Source organism: Copadichromis virginalis, linkage group LG18 (genome assembly GCF_057382275.1).
Source record: "Copadichromis virginalis isolate Kocher_CV1m ecotype Utaka linkage group LG18, C_Virginalis_male_GT1.1, whole genome shotgun sequence".
Taxonomy (NCBI): Eukaryota; Metazoa; Chordata; class Actinopteri; order Cichliformes; family Cichlidae; genus Copadichromis; species Copadichromis virginalis.
Window position 1 is genome coordinate 20,153,171 of NC_140635.1, and position 23,157 is coordinate 20,176,327.

Genomic DNA, 23,157 nt, shown 5'->3' on the forward strand with positions numbered 1-23,157 from the left:
TGCATGTTCTCCCTGTGTCTGTGTGGGTTTCCTACCAGGGCTCAAAGACATGCCTGTTAGGTTAGCTAGTGATTCTAAATAAGCAGGAGGTGTGAATGCGAGAGTGTGTTGTTGTCTGTCTCTGTGTTATCCTCGTGATGGGCTGGCGACCTGTGCGTCCTGCTGGGATAGACTCTGATGCCTCCCCGCAACCCTAAGTTGGATAAGCGGTGGATGGATGGAGTGTTTCAAGAGATGTGTCACAGTTATCAAAAGTAGTCAGTCAATTAATTGCTACAGCTTACAGTTTTGAAGCCTGCAAGATGAATTTTTAAACAGCTACATCATTTCTTCTACAGTTTTTGTGCCTAAATTTGAAAGAAAAAAATCAAAACTACTTTCAAGTGCCAAGTCTCCAGTGTACTATGAGTAGGTTTATATCAATATAGAAAGAACTGTGTGGGTGGAAATAGCCCTTTCTAAGACAGAGAGCAAATAGTATGGGTTCACATGTAATTGGACCCCTGGTTACTGAACGTTTCTTTTTCCAGGGGACTTGTATTCGAACAGAGCCTTTGTGGCTGACCTTGTCAGACTGCTAGAGTCTCCTAAACAGATCCTTCTGACGTTAGAGAGCCAAAACAGATATTCAGATTCAGGATGCTTCTTTTTTGGGTATGTCTGTGTGTGTTTGCGTTTCCGTGTGTCGATCTGTCAGCTGACGCAGCACGAGTCTCTAGTGGCGCTGTTTGACAATCGGACATGGTGCCGTCAGGGTGTGGCGGAGGAGTTTGACTACATCAGCCACCACCATGCCTGGAAACACCCCCAGGTCAACGTCTTCATCACGCTCATCCTCTTCACTGTTATGAAGGTAGGCGACGTGAAAGGCTTTTATGCACTGAAATCAAACCGGCGACGCTTTCAAACTTACTGTGACAAGTAGTTCTTGTCGATTACCTTTAGTGTCATTGAGAGCTTGGCAGAGGTCACAGCAGTGTCTCCTGCCTCTTCGTCTAATCCCAAACTCACTCTGTGATAATATCAGGGCTCTGGGAGGGTCAGACAATCAGATGTGGGACTGTTTTCTCTTTTCATAATTAATGATAGTATTTCAAGACTTCATCTGTATGTCTAATCTTGGTGCCTTGTAAGAGTTTCAGAGATGGTTAAGTCTGTAAAACTCTGTCTCCCTCTTTCAGTTCTGGATGTCTGCTGTGGCCACCACCATGCCCGTTCCATGCGGAGCCTTCATGCCTGTTTTTCTTATTGGTGAATTAAACCTCTTTCTCTTTTTTAAATGATTTCCACTGCCCTGGTGAACCTTAAACTAATGTTCTTGCTGTATTGGTGTGCAGGTGCAGCCTTTGGCAGACTTGTTGGTGAGATCATGGCAACCATGTTTCCTGATGGTATACATGCTGCAGGCAGCGTGTATCCCATAGTTCCTGGTGGTTATGCTGTAGTTGGTGAGTGACTCTATTTCTATATCGATGTTTGTTTTGAGATTTAATTAGATTAATTACATAGTTTCTTTTTGTGGGGATCCTGTAGTATTAGAATGTATCACAGCTGGAAAAGTCGTCACTGTTTTTACTACTTTATCAGTTTGGTCAGAAGATTGTTTCTAATATTACTTGTACTATGACTCTGTTCTGAAACGTACAAAGCCAGTGTTGGGGAGAGCAGCAGAAAGATTAATTGCTGAGTGTTTCAATTTGCTGTTTTAATTTTTGTACAATTAGCAGTACTGAGCAAAAGTTTTAAGCCACCCATCATTTCTTTACGTTTCACTTCCCAGCAGCCAGACTTTTATGCCATTTTTTTTAAAAAGTTGTCTTGAGCAATAGTTCTCCAAGTTTCTGTTTTTCTTTGGATTTCGGCTTTTACCCTCATTTTCAGTCCAGTCCTTGTACCTGACTGTGAGGATTGTTTTGGGGTTGTTTTTTCGCTTAACATTGACCTATGATTCATTCAAGCGTTAAACAAAGTAGCTAACTCAATGAATGAACTCATTTTCTGTCTAAAGGTAACAGACAATTTATCAAAGAATCAAATTTAAATTGTCTCTTTAGGCACTCTGTTACTAGGAAAACAAGAAAAAAACAATTTTTTTTAGTTAGTTTATTTAGTTCCGTGATAAATTCCCAAACTAACTGCGTTTGATAGCTATAGCATAGTAATTTTGCTCAAACAGGGTGATTCCCAAAGAGCTATTGCCTGAAAATTTGGCATATCTCACCATAAGTGTGTCCATAAAAGGAAGCTGGACAAGTTGAGAAAAAAGGGAAGTAGTGGCAGGCACAAAAAAATCTACAGCAGATGAACAGTCTCTGAAAATAGGAAAAGATCCAGCAAACATCTGTCACAGGACCTGAGAGATGCATCTGACTCTTTGGGTGATCCATCTGCTGTTCACTGAAGGCTCATTAGAAATGGTCTCAGTGGAAGGATGGCTGTCTTGAGGAAAGGAAATGGAGAGAAAAGGCTGAGGTATGCAAAATTACAGAGCAACTTTACTGAAAAATCAGGTGTTATGGAGTGATGAACCCAGATTTGAATATATGTATGGTGAAAGTCAGGAAAGTGATACAACACAGTGTGTCTGAAGCCATCTGGAGGCACTGTCATGATTTAGTGCTGCGTCTGACAGGTTTATTTTTTTAGTATGAAAACGATCCCAAACACACTGCCAGTACAATAAAATCATACCTGATGGAAAAACACACAGTAGAACTCAACATTGTAGAAATGGTGTGAGATCATCTTGACAGAGAGCAAAATAAAAGGCAGCCAACATTCAAAGAAGAGCTTTAAATGCCCTTCAGGAAGCCTTAAAAGCTGTTCCTGTTTTAAAAATTACAAAAGGCTTGCCTAAGAGAGTTCAGGCTATGATGAAGAAGAAAGGTGTTCACACAAAATGTTGACTCATTATTACAATTGACTCTCATTAGAATTGTATAAACTCAGATTTTGCCTTATATTCTGTATATACATGTAAATTTAAACTTTTTCTGTGGATCAGACACTCCATCTTTGCCATTTTGCTCCATGTAAATGGCTTCAAGGAGACTGACAGATATAAAAGATTTTCCCTTCATTCACAGGTGCTGCTGCTCTGTCTGGAGCGGTCACCCACACTGTATCCACAGCGGTCATAGTGTTCGAGCTGACCGGTCAGATCTCACACATCCTGCCTGTGATGATCGCTGTGATCCTGGCCAACGCCGTGGCCCAGGCGCTCCAACCATCGCTGTACGACTCCATCATTCGCATCAAGAAGCTCCCTTATCTGCCTGAGCTGGGGATGGGACATCATGAGTGAGTCTGCTGATGCTGATGCTGCTTTCCTCTTTTGCAGTGATTCTGCACCTTTTTTCACTTTTTTTATTCCATTTCCTCTTCATCTTCCTTTCGCTTATCTTCCCGTTCATTTCCTTCCCTTATGTTTGCAGGTGTCTCATTAACCTCTATCTTCTCCTCCATGTTTCAGGAAGTATAATATCCGTGTGGAGGACATCATGGTCAGAGATGTGCGCTACATCACTCTTAACTCTTCCTATCGGGATCTGCAAGAGATGTTAATGACAGGTCAGCTCAAAACGCTGGCCCTGGTTGAATCCAGAGGTAAGAGCATACACAGTATGGGTATGAGCTCATCACTGTGCTTGTGCCTCCTAATTAATTACAAGGTCCCATTAAGAGACATGTCAATGCATTCAGCACAAAGTTATGACTTATTCTAAGCCAGAGGCAACTCACATCAGCAGTACTACAGCACTAAAAAGTCCCAGACGATACCGACCTCTCTTGTCTGATTTTCTTTTTAATATGTGCTTTTTTTGTTTGTTTTCACAGCCCCTAACTAATAATTTTACTCCTCCCTTGCCATTGCCTATCCCGTGCCCTTCCTTCTCCCTCAGACTCCATGATCCTGCTGGGCTCCATAGAGCGTTTGCAGCTCCAGTCGCTGCTTTCGCTTCAGCTGTCACGCCAGCGGAGGCTGGAGTACCTCCGCCAGCTGGCGCAGGACAACGGCACGCACGATCACCTGCCCAGTCTTACCAGTGACAGCACCCCCAGCTCTCCCTGCACCCACACCCACCTCAACTCCTCGACCAATTCCAGTGCTCGCCAAGCGGTCCGCTTCTTGGTGAGCACTCAACAGGTGTGAGGCGTCCGGGGGCGCCAGGGCTGGGCTGGGGCGAAGTCTGGATTGGGTTGGGGTTGTAGCAGTAGACTAAAAGTGGATCAGCATGTGTGAAGCATGTAGCAGTAGGTAAAGGCACAGATGGAGTTTTTGGACAGCTGTTGTGGTAAGTGCTTACAAGCTGTGTGAATGTACTTCATTTGTATTTTAACATTAAAATGTGTCTTCTGTGTCTCTGTCGTCTGTGCCCTTACCTGTGCTGTCCTGTTCGTTTACGTGCATGTGTATTCGTCCTTTGTGTGTCTCCCTCGTTTTTGTTTTTGTCCTTTTTTTCCTGCGTTAATGTATTTTCCGTGTAGATCTCCACAGAGGAGTCTTCATCCTTCAGCCCAGTGGTTTCCAATGTTCAGCTTCCTCTGAAATCTGCCCTGAAAACCGTGTCTGCCATCAGTGACACAGAGACGCCAAACAGTATGTATTTTACAAAAACAAATAAATTAAAGATCAGAGTTTAGATTCAAATGTACTAAACCTTTTTTTTTGTCCCCTCTCTGAGGCTCTCAGACCCTTTCCTGTGCTGACCAAGACAAGGAGCTGCTGGAGGTGAGGAGAAGCAGAGATGTTATAGATGCATGAGTGCGAGTGTCCTTTAAGAGTGCGACATGCACTGTACGAGCGGGGATGTGTGCGCTCTCTCAGTCCTCACATATATCGTCCACCTCGTCGTCCTCCTGCTGCTGACAGGCAGGATCCACCCACAGACAGCAGGGTTTTCCTGTGTAATCTCATGCTGTGGTCGAAGCTTTTTGTATAAAACGTCTATGAATCATTGCACCCTCACCGCACAGCACATCCACTGCTGGTCAAACGGGTTTTTTTTAACATCCTACATTTTAGCATTTCTTTTTTCTTTTCTTTTTTTTAGTTTTATTTAAAGCGGTCATGGCGTCATGCAGTGTGGTTTAAAAAAATGTTTCTTATCTCTTTTCAACACCTTTCAGCACAGTTCAGTCCTCAGCCACTGCTGTGCTGCCAAACGCTGTTCAAATGCGCAATTCTTTTTAAAAATCGGGTGTAGATCAATCAGAGATATAAAACGTGTCAACCTGATGGTTTTGGGTTTAAATATTTCAGTCGGTTCACACATAAAGGATCAAGCTGTTTCTACTGTTCTGGAAATGAAACATTTTTGGTTTTGGACTGGTCAAAATAAGTAATATTGAACACGCTCCTGGAAGTTTAAAGCATAGAGCAAAGCTGAATTACAACCCTTATTCAAAATATTTGCAAATCTCATAATCCCATATTTTATTCTCAACAAAAACATATCAGAGGCTTAAACTAAGACAATTTACCATTTTAATAAAAATATTGGTTTATTTTGAATTTGAAGGCAGCAACACATCTCAAAGTTGGGACAGAGTCACGTTTTCCACTGTGCAGCATCCTCTCTTCTTTTAACAACAGTCTGTAAACATCTGGGAACTGAGGAGATCAGCTGCAGGACGATTTTACAAGTGTTGTCCCATTCGTGTCTGATTGAAGATTCCAGATTCTCAACAGTCCTGCATCTTCTATATCATATTTAACTGTCTGACATCAGGCAGATCAATTCAGCACTCAGACTCTTCTACTATGAAGTTGTAATACATGCAGGATGCAGTTGAGCATTGAATTACTGAAATATTTAAGGCCTTCCCTCAAACCCTCATCTAGATGTTGCTCTAAAATCTGTACACACCTTGATATGTACGAGTTGTACATCAGCTCTAAGGCACCTCAATACCATCAGAAATGCAGAGGTTTGAATTGAGAGCTGATAGCTGGGTTCACGTCTTCCAACAATAATTTCCAATTTCAAATCGTATGATCACTTTTTTCCACTTTGTCTGAGTCCATTTTAAATGAGCTTTGGTTCAGAGGAGACAGCAGCAGTTTGGGATCATGTCCACATATGGCTTCTTCTTTGCTGTTTGGGAAGTGTTCCTCAATTTAAACATTTGATGTATTTTCTGTGTTGTGAATAAAATTTGGGTGTATGAGATTTGCACATTTCAAAATTAGAAATTATGATTGTAGATTAAAAATTAGCATTGCCCCCAGAAAAAAACCCAAAAAGTGGAAAAAAACTGACCTCAGTGTCATATCTTTGTTGTTATGTTACTCACCTTAGAGGCTGGCAGCCTGTCCACACTGTAGCCTTCCGCTCGGACCAAGACGGTAGGCTCCAGCCTTCCTGTGACACTAAATCGGATAAACATTTAAAATACAGATGCACGGATGGACAAAGAAAAGAAATGTAGAACAGGTATTACAAAAAAAAACCACAACCTTTTGTAGAGACACTTGACTGACACTCATGTAGGCCCTAATAGGCAGGTTGTGTTGACAAATGTAACCATAGTATCTGAACCCTGAAATAATTGCCAGAAAATTCAAGTTACTTTGAAAATAAAAAACTTTATTGAATCTTCTGACAATTTTTTTGCCAAATAAAATGATGGAGATGATGTAGAAGTCTCAAAAACTCACAAAAATGGGATAAAGTCTTTTCTTTTTTTTTATCCAACCATTTGAAGAAGCAGCCATTTGTTCATTAAAGAAGCTGATTGAATAAGACATTTGCTCTCAGCTGCAAAGCTCCTAAAGGGATGACACGAGATATTAAAATACTAAAATATAAGATGTTCAAGCTCCTTTTTTCTGGCAGTGCATCATATTGTATTAACCGTTGGGCTTCTTGTACAGCTTCTGTGCCCTCACCTCCATCTGTGGTGTAGTAATTATACCCTTTCAGCAACATTGTGCTCTCATCACAAAGACTTCTCCCAGCAGAAGTCAGACTGGGCTCCAATGTTGCAGTGGCGCGATGTTAAAGGGGAAAAACTGTCCGCTTCCACTGACGCTGTGTTAATGTTGTGCTGTGTTGATGCCTTCTCTCCCCGGCTGGAAGAGCCCGGCTGGGCCGGCTCCTTCTGAAAAACGAAAGCCCAAGCCCAAACGTGTGAGGATCTCCATGGCGGTAAGATTGTCTGCCGCCTAGAGACTGTTGCTTAGTAACCGTTGCCTTGCGACACACACGTAGTGAGTGCTGGACCAAAATATTTGTGGTGCACAAACCAGAGCATTAGAGTGCTTTAGCAGAGAGAGCGAGAGAAAGTGTGTGTGTTTTAGAGAGGTGTGAATGTCTGTCAGTGTTTCATCAGCTTTCACTCGGGTCTGAATGCCTGGTCTGTGCGACTGTGTGTGTGTTTTTTATTTAAAGGTGGTTGATTCTCTGAGTTTTATTGTTGTTGTCAGTGTAATTTTCGGGATTCTGGCTGCACAGAGATCAATAAACCAAAGTTTTCCTTCAGCCTCGTATTCTCATAGACTGGTAGATATAAATGCTGCACTGGTTTACAGCCTGTGTCTTTACCATACTACACTGAAGCAAACACATGTATACTAGGTTTTCAATCAGGTGTTGCGTTTTGAACATTTACTTTGTATAAATCTGTTTGTTGAAGCAATGAATGAATAACTGAATGTTGGCTTTTTAGGACTCTACCGAGGTGGAAGACTGCATGACCCCCTCAGAGGTGAGCCCTACACTAACAAAAGATTTAACATATGAAATGAGCTTTCTTTGAATTCAGAGTTTAGAGGTTCCAGTGTCCTCCTTAATGCAGATAACAGAGTGGGAGGAGCAGCAGCTTGACGAACCGGTGGATTTCAAGAACTGCAAGATTGATCCGGCACCCTTCCAGCTGGTGGAGCAAACATCTCTGCATAAGGTGCAATATAAACAAACAACTAGCAACACAAATAAAATACAAATTTTAACTATAAATCACACACACAAAAAATGTGCAGACATTATGCTCCTTCAGTTGCATTAGCACGATGCTTTTAAAATATTACGTCAGTGTGAGCTCAACACAACCCTTTAATGCCAGCTTCTGGTTTTGTCTCGCTCCTCTTCTGCGCAAACAGTGGTAAGTGTCGTAATGCTGCTCACTTCTGCTGAATACATTTTCTCTGACACCACCAGGACTTTATAGTAGAAGCTTGCATTGGTCACTGGAGGATCAGTTTCACAGTGCAGAAAACTGAATGAAAAAATGCAAAAAAAATAAATAAAACAAAGCAAACCATGCAAGTGGTCATAATGGGTCTTCAAGGGATCTAAAAATAGCAGCTGTGCCAGAAGCTGTCTGGACAGGCATGAGAAGATGACCTTTGCGGGCATATAAAGTTTAAATCAGGTATGCCTTTTATGGGCCGACCTTTTTCATTACGCCTCATAAAATGAAAATGGTCCCTTTAGTCACAGACTAATATGCAGAACAAGTCACTAACACTGATGTTAGAAAATCCATGAACCCACTCTTTTTTTCTTGTTTCTTGAAAGGCTCCATACAAATCTAAGTTTCTAGTTTTTGATGTGCTCATTCTCTTCCCTCTTGTATGAAAACACAGACAGTATGGTGCTCATTTATTATGTATTCTTTTCATCTTCCTTATATCACTGTATATAATCAGAAGGCAGAAACGGCTTCTCATGAACAGCAAACAAATTAATATTAAAAATACAGACTTATTGTTCTTCTTTTGGATTTTTGGACTTTCATTGTATAAGTAAATGGGCTGGTTCTTGTGTAGTGCTCTTCTGCTCGAACACAAAGCGCTTTATGTAACATGTCTGAATCACCCGAGCACTTTATTTTCTGTCTTAAGTGCATTCTAGCTAACATTCACGCTTAGATGAACCCATCGAGATCAACATGTTGCACAAAGATGGCACATAGAGATCGAACCACCAACCTTCTGAGTAGTAAATGAGCTCTCTCAAAGACAGCTATGTGCACTGTATATGAGCTTATTATAGTAAGATTATTATTATTTAATAATGAAAAGCACTTTGAATGAATGTGTGCTGATTGCTAAGTTCAAACTCTAAACTGCTGCTCCCATGAAATCAGCCCTTTAATGGTCCAACCCAACACATTTATCTTGAAGGTCAGGAGCGTTATACCAAATTAACCACAGCACCCATGAGCTTACCTGGTTTTACCTGAAGACTGTTGCTTCGATTCCTTAATCTCCTTTCCGAATACCTGTGATTGTCATGCATCATAAATCACAGCGAGCTGTGGTTAGTTGGTTCAGTTTTATGACTCGGGCACCGTCTTGTCTGACACAGTGTCCATGTTGAAAAGGGAGAAACATGATGCAGTTTCTATAACCCAGATCCAAAATGCATGTGAACTCCCTTTGAGTCTGTATCCAGGGCATGACCCACCTTTTCTCCTCCTCCACAGACTCACACCATCTTCTCTCTCCTTGGTCTGGACCACGCCTATGTGACCAGCATGGGACGACTGGTTGGAGTGGTTTCTCTCAAAGAGGTCTGCAATTCTGTCTGATGAAAGCTGTTTTATTTATATGTTATATGTTCCACCTCTCCTCTTTCTTCACCTCTTTTCTTGGCTCTCCTTCCTGTCTTTCTTTTTTTTTTCGGGCTGACCGCATCTCCAGCTGCGTAAGGCCATCGAAGGCTCAGTGACGGTGACTGGAGTGAAAGTGCGCCCTCCGCTGGCCAGTTTCCGTGACAGTGGGAACACCACAAATGTATCCGAGGTAACTGAACTTCACAAGCTGTGCATCCGCCACAGGGGGCTCTCTTTGCCACGGGAACCCAACCCTCCAAATGTGGAGGATCAGCCAGATCTCCAGTACAAAGAGATCCCTGTCAACTTTTTGGACGAAACAAACGTGCAGTTCGAAGCCAGCCCCGGCGACATCACAAATCCCTCGTCAGAGCTGCCGCTCCAGGAAAGCCCCTCGTTCACAGAGGATCAGTCTGAGTTTACTTTTGACTGCAGCCCCTCCCACACCGAGGAATCGGAGCTGGCCTGTGACTTTGACCCCTCCAACCAAACTCCTGAGCCAGACGAAATGGAGCAAGAGGAGGCGCCTCCGTCTCTAAACAACAGCCAATCCGAACCTGGGGGGGAGGGTAGCACAGGCCACACTGAGGATCAGTCAGAATGATCAGATCCACACTGTCGCCTCATGAATGTTGACGTTTCTTACATTTGTTGGGGTCACACTCACCTCCAAGTCCAGCCTAGATACTCGTGGTATGACAGTGAGCGAGTGCTTGAAAGATATATGAGGGATAAAGCTGGTTTTGTTTTATGTTTTTAATGCTGACAGCTAATCTCCTGGAAGGACCAAAAGTAGCACTTTCTGACCAAAAGAGTCAATATTTACAGGGTATAAAATTCAAATATCAGGATTTTTGGTTTTAAAATGTTGTTCTGCTACGCCTGCGGAAGACAATGAAGTTGAATCCACAATTTGTAAACTGGTTTCTCCATCCATACAAACATACAAACATACATACATGTGAAACCAAGAACACAGCACTCAGTAACAGATTGGTGCCCGTGAGCATACCCTGAATAATCTCCGTTCCGAGCTAATAACGACCATATTTTACAAAAAGAGTCTCATATTATATTATAGATAATCTGTAGCTAGCAATTGACCCAAAGAGTCATCAGAAACTTTGGGAAAGGGTCACTTTCACATAGACTATAGACTACACTATACTACACTATTCTGGTGGTCTTGCTGCCACCAGAGGAGTCGCCCCCTGCTGGCCTTCATAAAGAATGCCAAGTCTGATTAGAGGGCTCAGGGGGTTGGAATGAAAGGGCTCTTTGTAGTCTTTTCTGCTGTGTTAAGCTGGATTCATGGTCCAGTAGCATTGGCTTTAATTTTTCTCCCCTTCTTGTTCTTCTTTTCTTTATTTCAGCTCCTTTTTGTTAGATGCCAGCTGCTGGACAAAGAGTTTATACACATACGTGCATCCAGCTGTCAACTTGCAGCTGGTTGTAGTTGGAGATGATGAGTTTGACCTCCTCATCTTCCTCTCTTGCCTCTCTCTAGCTCCTCTTTCACTCCTCCAGTTCTTTTAATCAGTGTTTCTCTTCTCCTCCTTTTTTACCTCCTTCATAATCCATGACGGCTTGTCGCCTCCTCTTTGAAGCTCACTTCTAGAGCATCACAAGTGTTTATCTGGGGTTGTCTACTCCTTCTCAGCTCCTTGTCTAATTGATTGTGGTCAAGGGTCTAAGCAAGAGCTTTACTGAGTCTATACTTGTTTTTTCTTTTTCGTGCTTTAAAAGAGCTCAACTTTTTTATTTGAGCTCTTCTCTGAGTCGTCTCACTTGCTGCTTTTGCCCATCTTCCACAAGGCCAGTCTGCTCCTTTTGAGATCTGTTTCCCTCCTTGAGACACTTTATCTCTATGATGGCAGAGCAGAGGCCATCTCTCAGTCCCTGCACAGCTGAGTTTTGAGGGGAGTTGGTCAGTGTGCTATTTCACACTGAAGCTGCTCTCTTTAAACTGCATTAGCCCAAATCCCTTAAAGATTCAAACATACTTATCATTAAAGTCCAGGCACACAAACATTAAAATGGCCAATAGGATCCTTTTTCTCCTCTTATTTTATTGCACAAAGTACAATGAGGACGAGGATGAAATCACAGAAAAAAAAGATTTAGGAAGGTTTGTGGAAAAAAAAAACGTGAAAAAGGGGGGTGAGTCTCATCTGTGACTGCTGCTTCTGCACTTCCCTTTAGGGCTGAACATTTCCTTTTTTTGTGTGTTTTGTTGGTTTGAGGCAACAACACTTGGTTTATGCTAAAAGCAAACAAAGAAAACAACTTTGGATTAAAATACACAATTTACAAAAATACAATGATGCTTAAGGGATACAGAGTGCTTTCACATGTAATGCCTCAGCGTCAGTACATGTGACTGTAGGGAAGAGTAGGGACTAAGGTTGTTCTCTATGGACAGCCCTCATTACAGTAAAAGTCATCAGGGAGCAAAAATGTACTTTATTTATTCATTTATTTTAGCTATGGCATCACATCTGTCACCCGCCTGTCTGTCCATCTACAGGTCATAGGAATCGCTCCGACGATGACAGTATTAGTCAGATTTTGTTTCATTTAACTCTGATTGAGAATGCTACTGTTCCTGGATATTCCACAATCAACTGTAAGTGGTTTTATTGCAAAGTGGAAGTGTTTAGCAACCACAGGAACTCAGTCCCAAAGTGTCAGAGTGAGGTCAAAGAGCTCCAGTCCTCCTCTGGCATTAATATTTTTCAATTCAATTCAAATTTATTTATATAGCACAAAATCACAACAACAGTCACCTCAAGGTGCTTTATATTGTAAGGGAGACCCTACAATAATGCACACAGAGAAAAACCCAACAATTATATGATTGTGAGGAAGCATGAGCAAGCACTTTGATGACAGTGGGAAGGAAAAACTCCCTTTTAACAGGAAGAAACCTCCAGCAGAACCAGGCTCAGGGAGGGGCCATCTGCTGCAACCGGTTGGGGTGAGAGAAGGAAAACAGGATAAAGACATGCTGTGGAAGATCAGCACAAAAACTGTGCACTGGGAGCTTCATGGTGTCACAATGTGCTATGTGGCAGGCAGGATGACGGACTCAAGACAGAGAAATAAACTTAAAATGGCAACTTTTATCCTGGAAAAAAACTAACATTAAATACAAAACTAAACTAGAAACAGGAAGCAAGAAACTTCAATTAAAAAACAAACCAGAAACTGTAAACTTGGTTATGGCTGGAAAGACGGCGGGGAAACGCAAAGCATAATGAAGATATGATGCAAGAAAGAGCAAAGGAAAACACAGGGCTTATATACACAGAGGGATAACGAGGGAATGAGACACAGGAGGAGAGCACAGCTGGGAGTAATCAGGCCTAACAAGACAAAGGAAGCAAAGCAGAATACAATGACAAAAGACAGACTGTCAAAGTAAAACAAGAAGTATAACACAGAGACACGGACTTGACAGAGGCTGAGACAGAGGCATGAACTGTAGTACAGGGGGAAAAAAAAGCACAGAGAAGACATAACACAGACACAGGGAGGGCATACTGTCTGAAACTAGAACAACAAAATATAACCTCAAGAGAACGGAAACCATGAATAACAAATAATCAAAAAATCTAAATTAAATACAAAACACTGGGTCACACCCAGGACTATGACACATGACATGGGTTTTCATAGACCAGCAGCTCCTGTATGTGTGGTGTGTAGGGGCCCAATGCTTTTGTCCACATAGTGGACACTAAATATCATTAATTAGTAGGGATGGGTATCGAAAACCACTGTTTCAATTCCTTGGAGTTGTTTGCCATTTTTGGAAACGATTCCCTTATCGATTCCAGTCACCACGTTGCGGAGCGTCATTTGCCTGGCAGGAAACACGGCGCGTAAGCGGCTCAAACACTCAAAAGTTTGGTTATACTTTACAAGAACGGATGACAACAGGGCAACTTGCAATACTTGCAAAGTAGATACTTCATTTAAGGGAGGAAACACTACGAATATGCAAAAGCATTTGCTCACAAAACACGCGATAACCTTAAATGAATGTCATGTTTTTAATTCCGCTCCGGACTCGTTAATCTCAACCCAGCAGCAGCGGTAACGTTTGCACGTCCTCTCCCGTTAATGCGGCAGGTAAATAATCAACTAACAGTGCATATTATGTTAGCGCGATCTGCCTCATTACAAAACCTGCCATTACTGCGCATTTAGGTGATCATGATGAGACAGACAGACAGAGTCTGGCTCAGATGCTGGCAGTTGTCGCTGCAGTCTACCGTTAGCGTCTCCTTTCAGGCCAGGATAGACGAACGTCACAGAGCAGTGGCTAAGTTTGTGGTAAAAGGCTTGAACCCATTTGCCACAGCAGATGCCCCTAATTTTCGGTAAGTGAATGTGTTTAATTGTAGGCAGGGACATTACTGGATATTCTTGTGTAATTGCTACAGAATCATTTATGTTATACTTTGTTATTGCTACAGAAGAATATTTATTTTATTATTTTACATTTACAATTTTTTTTCCTGGGGACCCTGTGACACCCCATTGAAGAGCCGTAGGCTGTGGATCTCTTAAGATGTCATTGTTGGGTTTGTAAGGCCATGTTACTCCTAAATTTCTATCTTGTTCAAAGAGAAGATATAAAACAAAGTTCTAAGCTAATCGAACTTAGTGTTCTCCTTTTTTAAAAAGAATCGATAAGAGAATCGATAAAGAATCGAATCGTTAAACAGAATCGAAAATGGAATCGGAATCGTGAAAATCTTATCAATACCCATCCCTATTAATTAGTCACATTTAACATGAATTACCAGTTGTAATTCAAGTAAAAATAATTTTAATGAGGTAAATGATAAAACTCAACAGTAGCAAACACTACATGCAGAGGTTAACTGCATGAACCAGTAGTCTGATAAAAAAAACCACATAAACTGCTATCCTGTAATATCATCATGTTATGCCGGTGCATTATTGGTTAGGATTATTTTTAGCGTGGATTAAATACATTTACATGGCCAGAGAGGTGTGTGAGGGATATAACTCCTGTTGACTATAATAGAGGAACACCCCCACCCCAGCCCCCTGAGCAAGAATGGTTTTCTAACGCAGCTTGTTTTTAGATAACATTACAAAAACGTAGTGAATAATAAAGAAATCGTATTAGAAGCTATGTACCGTTTCTGATAGATAGATTAGGAAGCGTGTGGTGGAAACTACAACTGCCTCTATTGTAATAGAGAATCACGTCCAGCAGTACAACTCTGTGGTTCATTAAGTTTCCAGACCCACTAACCTACTTCCAACACCACAGGCTGCTTTTGTCAAGTAAGATGGTGTTAGTTTGGTCTTTTTTCTGGGATTTGTTGACAGCAAAAACACAGAACACCACCTCCAGCTTTATCTTTTATGTGTGTGTGATATGTGTGCATATATATGTGTGTGTGTGTGTATGTGTGTGCGAGAGTGCAACTTTCTTTGCCACACTCAAATCTGGATCAGACTCGTAACTTTTGGGTCTTCATGCCAAATCAACATCCTGTAAACATGATGCCAAACATTACAAGGACAGAAATGAGTGACGTACGATTAACTGCGAGTGGAAAAATCAAAACAATAAGAGAAAGCACAGAAAAACAAAGAACATTTCTAATGAGCACACGATGGTATGACTTCAAACAACTACCTATTCACTAGCGGTGGGTTTATATATCCGAGGGTCATAATGTTAAGACGTATTGCGGTGTTGTTTTATGTGTTTCGGTGATAGGCAATAAATTTACATTAACAATGCAGTAAAGGTTCAGACTACATTATTTATAACACTCTGCTGTCCTGTCAGAGCTTCATGTTGCAGCATATCATGAGGTTTGGGCGGGTTTTTTCTTCTTCTTTTTCTGCTATTAAATACTGGTTGCATCAGCCCCCGGTAGTCCACAATGAGCTGGGAACTATAAACACATCGACAAAGGCAGCTTCCAAATGTCCACCAAGCTTTAGTACAGGGCTCTAAAGAACAGTGAAGCACATTGTAATTACCATGACTATAATTTAATGCACGTGTAGCCTTGTCTGGCTTAATAAGGGCAATGCAGACTGAACTGCCTCTACATTCGTGTCTAGCGATGAAGGAACAACGCTTTGGCTCTGAGTTACAGGAATATACTGGCTGTTGTATAGAGAACACACACACACACACACACACATTTATACGTATAATACACACATATACCGTACCGTACGTGGCCTGTAGATATTAAACATCACGATATGTTACCACGTGTCTTTATGACATTTACTCCAGCCTGACCTCTAATGCAGCGTTGAGAAATGTAACTACTGTCTGAAGCCCGTGACACCCACAAGTCCCCCCCAAAAAAGGAAAAAAAACCTTGTAGAGCTACAAGCGTGTGTGTGAGTCCTTGTTACGACCTTCAAATGTTTTTTTTTCTCCTTGCAGGCATCTGTGCAGAGATTTTATTAATGTCTTAACTTTTTTTTCTTGTTTGCATTTAGGAATGTGAAGTAGTGCTTGCCATATAAGATTAATTATAAAGGAGTTAAACTTAGAGAGTGTATAAGCTCATTTGCAGCGTATCTAGTTAAGCAATAAGTCTGTAGTATCTCCCTTTATATGGCACTGGCCTGTATATGCTTTGTATATATATATATGAAAGAGTTACGCACATGCTATTGTACATAGGAGAATTATGCATTTGCAGTCAACAGCCATTGTTATTTTTCAGAGGACATGAACTTGTTTTTGTACATGAGTGAATGATTAAATTTAAAGGGAAAAAAAAACTGCATTTGAAGGGTAAACGAGCAGTCGTGTTTCTTTCTTGCTTTTTGGATTGCGGAGAAAAAATAAAACAACAACAAAGTATATTCTTTCAAAAACTCATATTTATATATGCAAGACATTCAGGCATTCAATATCAAACAGAGCCCAACCCACGTGACACAGCGTGACCCAGAGGAAACAACACTAGAAAATATCCATAGAAAACCAATGCAATAGCAACACATGACTGTTCACACACACACAAAAAATAAACGTACAAAACTTAGTGAACAACAGCATTACATTCTGATTGAACTCTCTCAACATATTGACTGTTTACAGCAGCGATAAACAGTGGAGCAAGATCAGTATGAAAGGCTTGGAGGATGAGAGACAGGAGACAGAATGAGTGCAGGAGGAAGGAGAAGAGGAGGAGGAGGAGAGGTGTAAGGATGAAGCATAATATCCAGAATCAACACAGACTCAAGGGGACAAAAAGGTGGACGACACATCACATCAAATACTCTTTTTTTCCTTCTGCTTCTTCTCTCTCTTCTTCTTCCTCATCGAATGACGCCACCCCGGAAGACGCCCGGTCAGAGAAAAAGCTCCTGGGGCTGCAGTGCCACACCCGGACCTCGTGAAACACGCTGCCTTCCTCTTCCTCCTCGTCTTCCTCGTCCTCCTCTCCAGGAGACTCGGAGTGAGAGGTGGAGTAGCAGGAGTCAAACCTGCTGCTCCTGCACCTCGGCCTCCACTCGGGCTTGCTGTGGATGCACACTTCGCTGCGGTGCTCCTGCAAAGGAGCCGGCTGCTCCTCGAGGCTATCCAGCCTCTCCTCCTCTTCCTCCAGGCACGTACTCATGGAGTCGCTGGGCAAAGTGGGTGAGTTGCTTTGTGATGACTGTGGGGCATTTTCAGTTGCTAGCCTGCCACAGGGCAGGCTGCTGTTGTGGGAGCCCAGGGGACCATCGGATGGTGGCGTCTCAGTCCGGTCCACCCCGGGCGGTGCTCCAGAGGTGGAACTGTAGATGGTGGCTTCTGAAGGAGGAACAAAGAGTCAGAAGACCGGGAAGTGGATTCACCGATGAGGTGACAGGGTGCAAAGATGAGATGTTTGATGTAGAATGATGCAAAGTTGGATACCTGAGTTTTGGCTGGATACCGTGTGAGTCTGTCCGCTGATGTGGGAGTCTTCATCATTGAAATCTTCCTCATCATCGTCATCCACAGATGCCCAAGCACGTAGCTTAGCCTCCGCGATGGCAAACTGCTCGGCCACTCCTAGCAGGAAAACAGGTCCGACAAATGAAGCTAGATTAAGGTGGCTGTAATGTCATTTCAAACTCTAAACTGTGTATTTACTAATGTTGTCTGCAATACGGTGAGAAAAAAAAGTGAATCATCTTGCTTATCTTTATCTCACAACATCTTATACGGGACAGAAACAAAGTGAGTATTCTAGTGATGACGTGGACCAGCTGATAGCTCAGCTTATACTCATACTGCAAGCCACATTGCAACCCATGGTCCTCTTCATGCCATGTCTATTAAGTTGTTTGCATGACCAGGATTCTTGCTGCCTCTCTCTGCCTACGCCCTTTCACATACACATGTTAAAGTGCAGCGAGGTCCCACAACACAACAAATATAAATTACTGCAGATGGAAGCAACAATCTTCTCTGGATGTTAATGGTCCAGGCAATACAAAAGGGAGGGGGGAGGAGTAAAGGTGAATTTCTATCCTCCTATTATTTGCTAATTTACCTGAGTGTGACATTGTCTGAGTCATCTCTGCCACCGATGTGTCACTATGAGCCTTAAATAAGAGCGTCAAATCAGAATTCCCAGGGTTACCTATTCAAACGGCTTGAAAAAATGACCCATAAAAAAGAAACTAACACATAGTTTTCTGCTTTTACTTAAAGTGACCCAAAAAATTCATTACAGAAAATAATTTCATTCAATTTAATATTATCATAACACAGCTAATTGTTTAAGTTCGCGAGCTTCGCTGTGTGGCATACGCAGCTGCATATCAGTCAGCCTCTCTCTCTCTCTCTTTCTCTCTCGATCAATCCACACCGATGGCACTGGTGCCACAGATGATGAGTCACAGCAAAACAACAGGAGCTGCTGTAACATTGGTGGCCAGTGAAGTGATTGGGGAGAGTATCTAACAGGCCACCATCTGCTGCCAAGACAAGCCGTCACCCAGGAGACACGATGGTGGGCGGAGCAAACCGCTAACATGCAGGAGTTTTAGGGCATTAGATGCATGACAGAAGGTGAGAGAAAGCCAGATGAGAGGATGCATGTTCCCACACACACACACAAAAAAAATTACAGCTAATTATCCTGTATGTGTGTTCTCGAATAGCATTTTAATCTGAATATCAAACATTCTGCTGGCCGAGAGGTCAGAAGGTCAAAGAAGTCAGTACCTGCAGCAAAACGAGCCTCCTTCTCCCCTTCAGTCAGATTGCAGTAGGAGCTGAACTGGGAGTGTGCGGCCAGTGAAGGAGCTGCAGGTTTAGGCCAACCTTTCCACTCGATGAGGTGAGCGACCCGGCCCTGAGCCAGCGAGGTGGGCTTTGTCATGTGGTCTCTCACTGCCTGAGAGATACCTGGACGGGGGAGAGGTAAAGGCCAGGGTTTCATGTTTAAATTCACAGCATATAGATGATAACGAGGCTAGTGCTAGAAAGATCATCACCATTCAAGGAGGATCTGGCAAGCGCTGCAAACTCATGAATGCCGGCAGATTTCCGTGAGTCTGCTGGAGATTTTCCGGACTTTGGAATCATTTCAATCTCCTCAAATTTCACCTGTAAAACAAAATTATTAGTTTTTAGAAAGAAAAACTAGATTTGTGTGCCACATTCAGAATTAGTCTGCCATTTCAGTATTCCCGCACTTGTTTATATTGTACAGCTTTTATTACAGATGACACCAAATCTGGCGCACAGACCGAGTTCAAGAAATAAAACCTCTTGATTTTCCTACCTCTTCCTCTGTTTTTGTCTCCATTCTTTCTCTACTCCTGGACCTCAGCTTCATCGTGGACGTGCAGAGATGGTATCACGGCACAGCGCACAAACGACTAAAAGTCACAGCTTGCGTTCACTGGTTTAAACCACCAGCCAGACAAGCAAACATCAATGGCCTACATTTACCGCACAGATGCTAAAGCCACGATAAGCCTGTGCAACCGGTTAGAATGGTTGGGGTGGAGGGAGGCGAGCGCAATTGCGGCAGTTTCCATGCGTCTGAGCAAACATATGGCGTGTGACCAGCACGGGTAAGCAGCTCCAGCTGGGCCTCCTCATTGCAAAGCTGCAGATTAAAATGATAGCGCTACCTAACTAACTCCACAACAAACACACATGGCCACACTGAGCAGATGTGATGGGTCAGCAAAATCTACAATGTGGCTTACAGTAGCCGGAGCACAAGATGGATTTGTAATATGTTGTGTTTTCAGGCCATCTGACTAGCAGGAAAGGAAACTGTGAGCACGTGCATGAGTGGACAGATATCCTTAAGCAGATTGACCTCCAAAGCGGCTAAGAAAGACGAGGCCCCTGACAGCATTTAAAAGCTCACACTGAAGTCAGCCATGAAAGTAAATGTGTGTCAGAGGCAAACAGGTGGGTAGGGACTCTGGGAGGACGTGATATGAAGGTGCAACCAGCTCTGTTCAGAGGAAAGCTTCAGCTGTTAAACACCCGTGAGACGTCACTCATGCTGAAGGCTGATAAACACAACACATGTCCAGCATGTACAGCTCAGAGCGGCTCCCTCCAGCGAGACCGACAGCTCGCCTCTTTAATCATGCAGGCACAATAAATCTACAGCTTTTACTTGAACCTGAATATCAAAGGCAGCCACTGCTGCAAATGTGGATTAGGACATATGGAAATTAAGCCTTGACTACAAATGGAGACGTGTCCAAAACTGCCTGTGACGTGAGTTTTTGTCCTGCAGTTTTCCCTAATCTGTTCTTTCCTTTAATAATTTAAAAGAAACTGAAACTGTCAGGGAACATTAAGAGTCTGAACAAGATTAAAGGGTACTCATTAAGAGTTCCCTTATATTTCTGTCAGAAATGTAACAGTGTAACAGTTTCAAACTCAGATCAGAACATGTGAGTGTGAGCCAAACGCCTCACCTACCTGCTCAAACCTTGTGTCTGCAAGGGGCAGATAGATAAGTGTCTTAAATGGGAGGGGCAAAGACTAAAACTACTTGTTTCAGAGTGAATGTACTGTGCAGGAGAAATAAGGGATATTTTGAACCATGCAAAGCGACTCTAGTAGAATTCTGGGATCAAAATATGGTCTCTTATTCTTATTTAAATCTTATTTCCTATCCCATTAATCAGCTCAAACTTATTATGGGAACCTCTAAAAAGGGTGCAGGGTAATAGACGATGATCACATCTCTTCATTTGCTTTAAATGTCTGCAGTTTTACTATTTTAATATTCGTCAGCCCACAGGCGACCACAGAAAAATGTAACCTTCAATAAACTTAATGAGCAACTATTTGTGATTTAAAAAAAAAATCCGTTTTTGTTTCTATTCAATAATAAATAATAATAACAGAAGAAAATAAATGATTTAAAAACATCACACTTGCATTTGTAAATCTTGTGTTTCATTCTTTTTTCCCCCAACCAGTGCACCTGCATATAATTTGGCCTCTCTGGAGCAGTTAATTACGTGAGGTGCTTTTAAGCGTGCGCGCACACACACGCAAACACACATCCCCACCCCCCTTTTTAGTTTTTTTTAATTTTTACATCTGACAAATGCTGCTAATTAGCACCTATGATAATAACAGCCACATGTGTAACTGCGCTTCTAATTAACTCGCTCTAGGCCTTTTTCCCCCCTCACGAGGTGTTTGGATTGTTTTGTCCACTCCCTGCAGAGGCAGACCAGTTTGCGACTTCCTGACATTAACATATGCGTGACTAAACATATACAACAGGGCTGATGTGTCGTCTGACACCTCCAGAGACACTGATTGTGACTTAGGGGACCAACAAGTGGGATCGAGCTAAGCCAGCGTGTCTGCAGCCAAACATCTTCAGCTCGGAGGACGCTGCAGTGCTCATATGTGAGGAGGGTTTTTTTCTTCTTCTGGAAATGGTGCATTCAAGCAACAGAAGCGGAACGCTGATGGCTGAATAACACATCACCCCGCCATTGATGACAGATTACGCAGAAAATAACGCAGGAGAAGTGCGGATGCTGCAGCAGCAGGTCCCCGGGAATCTCTGAAGTCTCCATCTGCATACCAATAGCTCCATACCCGCATCGGGTAAACACCAACAGCACCTGCCATTTATCTGCACCTCTACCGCTCTATCGGGGTTCGTGTGGTCGGAATCGTTCCCCGCACAGCCACTCTCGGTACCTACCTGTAAGTCGGACCGCGGCGGCTCGTCATAATGCCTGTAACGTCTCCAATCCGATCAACAGATGTCACCGCGCTGTTCGTCCTCCAGCTGCAGGGTCTGCAGTAGAGCATTAAAGCGACGCTGACGGCGGAAACATCTTCCCAACTCCAGCATCAGCTACATCTCCGACACAGACGGACGCACCATTTGTTGCTCGCTATGTGGGTTACATAGGCTGTCCGAATGTCTCCCGATGGCAAGCGTCATCAACGCAAGGCGGTGTCATTGCACCCGCCCCCCTCCATGCAGCCAAGAAGACACAGCAACCTGCAGCTTCAGTCTTTCCTAGAAACCGCACGTTTTTAATCCCCTTTCGTCTAAGGCACCAGCAGTACGCACGCAGGACGGATGTGTTGAGATTTACTTACTGCAGTAAAAATAAAAAAGGGGGTGATCGTTCCAAAAAACGGGTTTCCGTCACGAGTTTGACCTTATTTGTCCAGTTTTGTGAGCGACAAGATGAACAAATCAGACTTTTAAAAAAAAGAGCAAAAGAAAAACATTAAAACCGTGATTCGAGGTTAAAGGTCAAAACCGTGCAACCTCCGACAGTGAACTCTCTAAACATTTAATAAAAGGTCCATTCATTTGCATTATAATTCATTTACAATGTGTTTATATGGCATCATATCCTGATTTGGACAAGGCCTCGACAATAGTCACAACGACATATAACCCGATATCTTCTTATAGTTTATGTAGATGACACTTTAAAATAAAAGTGCATCATCTGTTACTCTGAAAATCAATTTGTAACATCGGGGTTTAAGTCAGGAAATGTATATTTTAAAATATACATTGGCACAGATTCAAAGTGCTGGAAACATTCCTCATTGATTTCGGTTAGCACTGACATGCTGGCATCACAGAGGTGCTGCAGATCCATGATGCAAATCTCCAGATCCACCACATCCCAAGGGTACTCTTTTGGATTGAGATCTGGTGACTGAGTACAGCGAGCTCATCGTCACATTCACAAAGCCAGTTTGTGATGATATGAGCTTTGTGCGTGGTTCTACTGGAACCAGCCATCACACTTTTCTGTTGCACCGTTGTTTCTGCTTCATTCTGTTCTGTCTGGTGTTGCGGACGATCTGATTTCCTCGTGTCAGCATTGTTCCCACATCATCATAATTAATGTTGTTCCAGGTTCAACATTGCAAGTGACCAATCACCTTCTTGTGACGTCATTCCTTTGCGACTTCGAAATACCCGCCTTCGAGTATTTCGAAATACAAGTGAAGAAGCGAAAAACCGCCGCCTGTCCGCCGAATTTGAAGTCAATTTAGGATACTTTCCTTTAATAAACGGTAAGCATTATACATATGTTCCTCACTTGGCTTGCTGT

At 42.6% G+C, this 23,157-nt stretch overlaps 2 protein-coding genes and 1 long non-coding RNA gene across 19 annotated transcripts in view; 1 reads left to right on the forward strand and 2 right to left on the reverse strand.

The window, feature by feature from the left end:
- Positions 1-23,157, forward strand: part of clcn2a (chloride channel, voltage-sensitive 2a) — a 73,199-nt gene that overhangs the window by 45,836 nt on the left and 4,206 nt on the right. For 8 of the 10 annotated variants that reach the window (XM_085439929.1, XM_085439922.1, XM_085439927.1 and 5 more), the window contains 13 exons: positions 698-853; positions 1,182-1,251; positions 1,338-1,448; positions 3,087-3,300; positions 3,473-3,606; positions 3,903-4,132; positions 4,489-4,600; positions 4,686-4,732; positions 7,083-7,151; positions 7,672-7,710; positions 7,801-7,905; positions 9,433-9,519; positions 9,650-23,119. In XM_085439929.1, the coding sequence (XP_085296055.1) occupies positions 698-853; positions 1,182-1,251; positions 1,338-1,448; positions 3,087-3,300; positions 3,473-3,606; positions 3,903-4,132; positions 4,489-4,600; positions 4,686-4,732; positions 7,083-7,151; positions 7,672-7,710; positions 7,801-7,905; positions 9,433-9,519; positions 9,650-10,165 (1,890 nt within the window). In that variant the 3' untranslated portion in view covers positions 10,166-23,119. Of the gene's footprint in view, positions 1-697; positions 854-1,181; positions 1,252-1,337; positions 1,449-3,086; positions 3,301-3,472; positions 3,607-3,902; positions 4,133-4,488; positions 4,601-4,685; positions 4,733-7,082; positions 7,152-7,671; positions 7,711-7,800; positions 7,906-9,432; positions 9,538-9,649; positions 23,120-23,157 lie in introns of those variants that run through there. The other 2 variants (XM_085439933.1, XM_085439931.1) reach the window with 2 other exon arrangements.
- LOC146687714 (uncharacterized) lies at positions 2,613-9,453 on the reverse strand. 8 transcript variants are annotated; one of them, XR_014916551.1, is made up of 6 exons: positions 9,176-9,453; positions 6,893-7,104; positions 6,298-6,772; positions 4,662-4,726; positions 4,085-4,557; positions 2,613-3,548 (listed from the first exon to the last, which is right to left on the reverse strand). It is a non-coding gene; the product is annotated as an uncharacterized LOC146687714 (long non-coding RNA). The 8 variants fall into 8 exon arrangements; XR_014916552.1 differs by having other exon boundaries at positions 6,298-6,373; positions 6,662-7,104; XR_014916549.1 differs by having other exon boundaries at positions 6,298-6,543; positions 6,662-7,104.
- fam131aa (family with sequence similarity 131 member Aa) lies at positions 16,447-19,407 on the reverse strand. Its single transcript, XM_085439940.1, has 5 exons — positions 19,350-19,407; positions 19,060-19,171; positions 18,788-18,970; positions 17,489-17,626; positions 16,447-17,383 (listed from the first exon to the last, which is right to left on the reverse strand). The coding sequence occupies exons 1-5, from the start codon at positions 19,401-19,403 to the stop codon at positions 16,854-16,856; spliced, it is 1,017 nt and encodes a 338-aa protein (XP_085296066.1). The 5' UTR covers positions 19,404-19,407; the 3' UTR covers positions 16,447-16,853.

What these genes read in the sequence shown, in the direction of transcription:
- fam131aa (XM_085439940.1), bottom strand. Translation starts at nt 19,403, where the DNA reads ATGAAGCTGAGGTCCAGGAGTAGAGAAAGAATGGAGACAAAAACAGAG. An exon ending in TGCCAGATCCTCCTTGAATG is followed by an intron (nt 18,971 to 19,059) that starts GTGATGATCTTT and finishes TCCCCCGTCCAG; the next exon opens with GTATCTCTCAGGCAGTGAGA. An exon ending in GGAGGCTCGTTTTGCTGCAG is followed by an intron (nt 17,627 to 18,787) that starts GTACTGACTTCT and finishes TTTTCCTGCTAG; the next exon opens with GAGTGGCCGAGCAGTTTGCC.